Here is a 6,741-nt window from a genome sequence, read left to right on the forward strand (position 1 = left end):
GGAGCGGCCACTGCACTCCAGTCTGGGCGACAGAGTGAGACTCCAACTCAAAAAAAAGTGCCCAGTGAGTGTGCTGACTCCCACAAATGACTCTTTGACATTGCAGTCCCAAGGGTGCGCTTCGCCAATGATGACCGGCACCGCCTGGCCTGCTGCTCCCTCGATGGCAGCATCTCCCTGTGCCAGCTGGTGCCCGCCCCACCCACCGTGCTCCGCGTGCTGCGGGGCCACACCCGCGGCGTCTCTGACTTCGCCTGGTCCCTCTCCAATGACATCCTCGTGTCCACCTCACTCGATGCCACCATGCGCATCTGGGCCTCTGAGGACGGCCGCTGCATCCGGGAGATCCCTGACCCTGATGGCGCTGAACTGCTCTGCTGCACCTTCCAGCCCGTCAACAACAACCTCACTGTGGTCAGGCTCCAGGGTGCCCGCTCACCAAGGGCGGGCATGCCGGGTCAGGAGGGCTGCCTGAGGGAATCAGAGTGTAAGGGGGGATGGCCTAGGGTGTCTGGGACCTCGCAGTCCCATCACAGCAGTCCTACTGTGGTCAGACCCAAAGGGAAACAGGCCAGAGGATGTGGGAGTGTAATTCTTGGTCTGGGATAGCCTTGCTCTCCCAGGGTAGACTCCAGGAGGTACCAGTCGAGGCCAGGGTCCTGACTCTGAGACCCCTTAGGTCCTATCAGCCACAGTCCTACAGCTTTCCAGCTGCAGGGGCTACTGCTGGGGAGTAGAATGATGAGGTTGAGCCTCAGCTGGTCTATTAGCAGCAGCTTCACCGTGGTCAGACTTCAGAAAAGATTGATCAGAAAGCAGGAGAAAGGCCAGACGTGGTAGCTCACACCTATATTCCCAGTACTTTGGGAGGCCGAGGTGAGAGGGTTTCCTGAGCCCACGGGTTTGAGACCAGCCTGGGCAACTCGGCAAGATCTCATCTCTACAATAAGTCAAAAAATTAGCCAGGTGCGGTGGCATGTGCCTGTAGTTCCAGCTACTGGGAAGGCTGAGGTGGAAGGATCACCGGAGCCCAGCAGGTTGAGGTTGTGGTGACCATGAGCATGCCATTGTACTCCAGCCTGGGTGACAGAGTGAGTCTCCAACTCAAAAAAAAAGAAAAGAAAAGAAAAAAAAGCAGGAGAAGGAAGTTTAAAAGTCTGCCATGACCCTGGGCAGGTAGGGAGAACTGGCCAAGAGCGAGCTTATGGCCAAGAGCCATCCATGTCAACAGCAGCTGCCCCACAGGCTCTAGGCAGGAGCAGCCAAAGAACAGAGGAAAGCTATTATTGCAGGCTGGGAGAACCCTGTGGTTTTCAGACTGCAGGGGGATTACCCAGAACCAGCATTATGGCTTTGAGACCCCTCTAGTCCCATGAGCAGCTGGCCTACTCTGGGCAGATTGCAAGAGGGGCTAGCTAGGGAGAAGGATTACATGCCTCGATCTTCTCATCTACCCCCCACAGTCCCACTATGAGTAGACTCTAGTAGGGACTAGCCAGTCCCATCGACAGCTGCCCCACTGTGGTAAGACTCAAGGAGGCACTGGCTGGAAGCAGGGTGATGGAGTGTGTGTTCTACCAACAGGTGGGGAATGCCAAGCACAATGTGCACGTCATGAACATCTCCACAGGCAAGAAAGTAAAGGGCGGCTCCAGCAAGCTGACAGGCCGTGTCCTTGCTTTGTCCTTTGATGCTCCTGGCCGGCTGCTCTGGGCAGGCGATGACCGTGGCAGTGTCTTCTCCTTCCTCTTCGACATGGCCACAGGTAGGGGGGCAACAGGGCTGCATCTGGGATCACACCCCCCAGGTCTCCCCGGGCACCTCCCTCTCCCTTTCTTCTGCCTCCCCTCCCTCCACTGCTACAGGGAAGCTGACCAAAGCCAAGCGTCTGGTGGTGCATGACGGTAGCCCCGTGACCAGCATCTCAGCCCGCTCCTGGGTCAGCCGCGAGGCCCGAGACCCCTCGCTGCTCATCAACGCTTGTCTCAACAAGCTGCTGCTCTACAGGTGGGCCCCCCCACCCCCATCAGGGCCTCCTTGGGAGAGAGATCCTGCCTCCTCAGTAGACTAGGACAAGAGCCCATCTCCTGCATCAGATTAATTTCCCTGACAGATCAGGAGTAGCAGTAAGAGTGAGAGCATTAATGAGCACTTACCCAGCATTTGCCCTGTTGGGAGCACTTCCCACGTGTCACCTCATTTCATCCTCACACCAACCTGTGAGGGAAAAGCTGTTGTCTCCATTTTACAGTTGGGAAAACTGAGGCATAAAATAGATGGGGGCCTCTTGGAGCAGAGGCCTGTTTTCCTTCCTTTTTTTCTTTCTTTTTGCTTTGTCTTGAGGAGAGGGTTACTGTTCCCACTTGTATCTGTCACATTACCTAAATATAATTCTCAGCCTGGGCTGCGCATTGCAATGACCTGAAGAGCGTGAGAAAATCCTGCCTAGACCCACAATCTCAGAAGCTTTAGGGTAGGCCTGGGCATTGGGAGATGGAAAGATTCCTTTGTTTTTGTTTTTGTTTTTTTGAGTTGGAGTCTCACTCTGTTGCCCAGACTGGAGTGCAGTGGCTGCTCCCGGACACTGCAGCCTCAACCTGCTGGGCTCTGGTGATCCTTCCGCCTCAGCCTTCCAAGTAGCTGGAACTACAGGCATGTGATACCATGCCCGGCTAATTTTTTGATTTTATTGTAGAGATGAGGTCTCGCCAAGTTGCCCAGGCGGGTCTCGAACCCGCGGGCTCAGGCAATTCACTCACCTCGGCCTCCCAAAGTACTGGGATTACAGGTGTGAGCCACCAGGCCTACCCTAATTTTTAAATTTTTTAGTTTAAGTATACTCTTAAGTTTTTGCCCATTTATCCCAGCCCGTCCCTTCGTTTCTTCCTCCTGCCACAGTAAAGCACTTTCATAGCACACGCCCTTCTGTAGATTGTCCTCTCTCTAGGAATCCTAGGCATGCACATGTTTTTTAGGGAAGGGCATGTTTTCCATAAATGGGCTCCTCCTACACCCTCATCTCACATCCTCTTCCCCATCAGACAATGCCTTGTAGAAGCCCTCAGGTCACCCGCAGGAGCTGTGGTTTATTTTCTTTAATAGCTGTGCAGTTTTCCACAGTGTAGACGTACCATAGTGTGTCCATTTCCTCTCTTTGTGCCTATCTGAACACCAGGATCTTGTAGAGACCCTTAGAAATGAACACTAGTGAATAAGCTAGGCATAGTGGTGCACACCTGTAATCCCAGCACTTTGGGAGGCCAAGGCAAGAAGATTGCCTGAGCCTAAGAGTTCGAGACCAGCCTGGGCAACCAGGCGAGACCTCATTCCTACAAAAATAATAAAAATAAGCCAGGTGTGGTTGCAAGTGCCTATAACCCCAGCTATTTGGGTGGCTGAGGCGAAAAGATCACCTGAACCCAGGAGGTCGAGGCTGTGGTGAGCCATGGTTGTGCCACTGCACTCCAGCCTGGGTGACAGAGTGAGACCCTGACTCAAAAAAATAAATAAATAACTCAGGCACAGGGTGGGGACACAGACTCGGCCACCACTGGTCCCTCTCGGGAGTTGAAGCTGACCGGCTCTCTCATCCTCCCCTCAGGGTAGTGGACAACGAAGGGACCCTACAGCTGAAGAGAAGCTTCCCCATCGAGCAGAGCTCACACCCCGTGCGCAGCATCTTTTGTCCCCTCATGTCCTTCCGCCAGGGGGCCTGCGTGGGTGAGTCCTATAGAGACAGGCGTCTGGGCAGCTGGGGAAGGTCAGGGACCAGGGTTAGTGCCGACCTGGCTCAGACATCGTGACACCTTGATGCCCTGACTTCCTGGGCCTTGTGACCTCTCATGCCCTGAGAGCCTCACACTGGGACTTTCAGCTGCAAACATCTCAGAGAGCTCGCACTTTAAACACAGACCCCCAGACAGCTCAGCAGCCTTCTACTCTACACACAGAACCAAATCTGTCAGCTGACCTCCCATCTAGGGCGTCCCCCTCAGACCTCCCCAAGCCATGCTGGGACCTCACACCTTGGACATAAACCCCTCAACACCTCAGGGACTTCACACCCAGGGTTCCCAGGCACTTCCTGATGGCCTGTCCCTCTCACTGAACAGTGACGGGCAGTGAGGACATGTGCGTGCACTTCTTTGATGTGGAGCGGGCGGCCAAGGCTGCTGTCAACAAGCTGCAGGGCCACAGTGCGCCCGTGCTTGATGTCAGCTTCAACTGCGACGAGAGTCTGCTGGCCTCCAGCGACGCCAGCGGCATGGTCATCGTCTGGAGGCGGGAGCAGAAGTAAGGTCCTGCCAGTCTGCCGCTGTCCACCATCCCATCCCCGCCTGCCCCAGCCTTGTGTTGTAAATAAAGTTTCTGTGGTCGTGCGGAGGGCCGGCTCCCAGGTCTGCTGGGGGGGGGAAGTGGGCAGCCCCAGGAACGAGGTGGATGCAATTCATTGACTCATTTGTGCATTCATGCATCGATGCATTCATTTATTCAGCAAGCATTTAGTGAATGTCTGCTGTGTCATAGGCACCACCTTAAGTGTTTTACACAGTCATGCATTTGACAGACATTGGTGAGCACCATCTGTGTTCCAAGAGTTGTTCTGGGCACTGGGGATACAGTTGTGACCTAACTGATAGAAATCCCTGTTCTCATGAGGCAAGTGGACGATAGACAAAAATATTATATATGCTAGGCCAGCTAATGACGAGTGGCATGAAGAAAATCAGTGAGGATGAGAGACAGAGTTGGAGGAGTGGAGAGGTAGCTTCTTTTTGGTGACATCATCAGGGAAGCTGTTCCTGACAGGGTGACATTTAAACAAAGACCTGAATGAAGTGAGAGAGAGCCATGGTGTGTGGGGAAGAACATTCTAGGTGGAGAAAAAAGCCAGCACAAAGGCACTGAGGCTGGAACACACCAGAAGGATTGTATAGGCTGAGTCTTGCTGTCTCAGAGTATGACGGTAGATGAGGTTGGACAGGCCAGATGCTATAGAGCTCTGTGGGTCATGGTGAGGACTTTGGCTTTTTGGCTTTTTTTCGGAGTAGAAGTGAGTCACCAGATTGTTTCAAGCAGAGGAGGGACATGATCTGACTTGGTCATAGTAGTCTCCCTCTGGCTGCTGTGGAGGGGTGGGGACAGAAGCAGGGGACCCAACAGGACACTATGAGAATAGTGATAGGGTTGTACACCAGGGTGGCTGCAATGGAGGAGTTGGGTTTGACCCCGGGGGATACATCATGTTAGGCTGCAGGTCTCCAGGGGGCTGAGACTCCCAGACTTCCCCACATGACAGCCCCTGCCTGGCCCCCCCAACCTGTTGGGCATCAGGTTGTTTTCCTACAAGCAGAAAAGCAGAGATGGTGCGTGCTTGGGGTGCCAAGCTTGTACAGGGGCAGCCAGGACCTGAGGCTGGGTTGGGAGCTCCTGCCTTGGGGCAGTGGTAATGGAGATTTTTTCTCTATCCCCAGAGAAAGCCTCAGACCTCCCATGCCTACTCCGGGCCCAAATTCAAGTCCTAGAACAGCTCAGACACCAAAAAGTCATATTCAGTATTTGAAGGGAGCCCCAAGGGAGGAGAGAGAGCTTGGGTATTGACAAGGCGGCATTCAATAACAGATCCCTTGTCAGTGACCTGAGTCACCAGAAAATGTCAGTTACCAGATATGTCAAAGAGATCCTTGCCCCAGCTCTATTTGCTGCCACCCGTACATCAATGGGAACTGTGGCTAATGGCTTGGGACCTCAGGGCCAGTCCACAGAGTCACAGAGACTCTGACCTGGTCCAACATTGTTGAGCTGCTGAGCGCAACTGGCAGTCTTGTTGGAAGAGGAAAAGAATCTCCTGCTTGCTCGACCTGCTGGTATCCGACAGTGTGGCTACTTGCACCTGAAAGCATTTCTAACTGCCACTTCCATCTGGCAGACCTTAGGTAAGAGGGGATGAGAGAGGGATATCAGTGAGCTGGATTGTTCACGTGGTCAAGGTCATGCATATATGGGTCAGGGTCCCCAGTGCGAGCCCCAGGCTCAGTGATTTGCTAGGAGGACTCACAAGACTCAGCCTGTGATTGTATTCAAGGTTGTAATTTAGATACAGTGTAACATTAGCAATGGGAAATGGTACATGGGGACAGGACCCGGGGAGACCCAGGCCCAAGTCTCCAAGGGTGCCCCCAGTGGAGTCACACAGGACGCGCAGTTTCCCTATGGGTTGTGACAACACACACGCAAAATGTTGCCAATTAGAGAAGCTCAATTGCAGACTCAGTGCCCAGAGCTTGTACCGGGGGCTGGTCACGTAGGTGCCCTCTGCCTGGCATGTGCCCAAATCCCATACTCTTGAAGGAAAGCAGGTGTTCAGTATAAACCACATTGTTTGTGCCAACAGTTTAGGCACAGTGAACCATCCTTATCAACTAGGAACTGGTGAGACCCTCCTGATAACCAAGTTCCCAGACACCAGCCAAGGCCAGCCTTCCCAAGGACTGTAGTTCAGGCCTGCTGTGTTAACTCTTTTCTGCACAGGATGCCCAGTTTTGACCAGCATCTGGATAGCAAGATAATTTGGGGGGAAACTCATTTTTCCCTAACACTTTCTTCTTCGTTCTCTTCATGCTTTTTACTGAATCTGGATTCAAGGTGATTGATCGTGAATATTGTTTTTTTGTTTTTTTGTTTTGAGTTGGAGTCTCACTCTGTCGCCCAGACTGGAGTGCGGTGGCTGCTCCCGGCCAC

At 53.3% G+C, this 6,741-nt stretch overlaps 1 protein-coding gene across 3 annotated transcripts in view; it reads left to right on the plus strand.

Moving 5' to 3' along the window:
* WDR13 (WD repeat domain 13) overlaps window positions 1–4,439 on the plus strand; it is a 17,560-nt gene extending 13,121 nt beyond the window's left edge. For all 3 annotated transcript variants that reach the window (XM_021707788.1, XM_021707790.1, XM_021707796.1), the window contains exons 6-10: window positions 107–414; window positions 1,585–1,765; window positions 1,866–2,007; window positions 3,602–3,720; window positions 4,113–4,439. In XM_021707788.1, coding sequence (XP_021563463.1) covers window positions 107–414; window positions 1,585–1,765; window positions 1,866–2,007; window positions 3,602–3,720; window positions 4,113–4,297 — 935 coding nt within the window. In that variant the 3' untranslated portion in view covers window positions 4,298–4,439. The remainder of the gene's footprint in view (window positions 1–106; window positions 415–1,584; window positions 1,766–1,865; window positions 2,008–3,601; window positions 3,721–4,112) is intronic.
* The last annotated feature ends 2,302 nt before the right edge of the window (window positions 4,440–6,741 follow it).

The sequence above is a fragment of the Carlito syrichta genome, unplaced genomic scaffold (genome assembly GCF_000164805.1).
Source record: "Carlito syrichta isolate Samal-C Ts95f unplaced genomic scaffold, Tarsius_syrichta-2.0.1 Scaffold50662, whole genome shotgun sequence".
Lineage (NCBI taxonomy): Eukaryota > Metazoa > Chordata > Mammalia > Primates > Tarsiidae > Carlito > Carlito syrichta.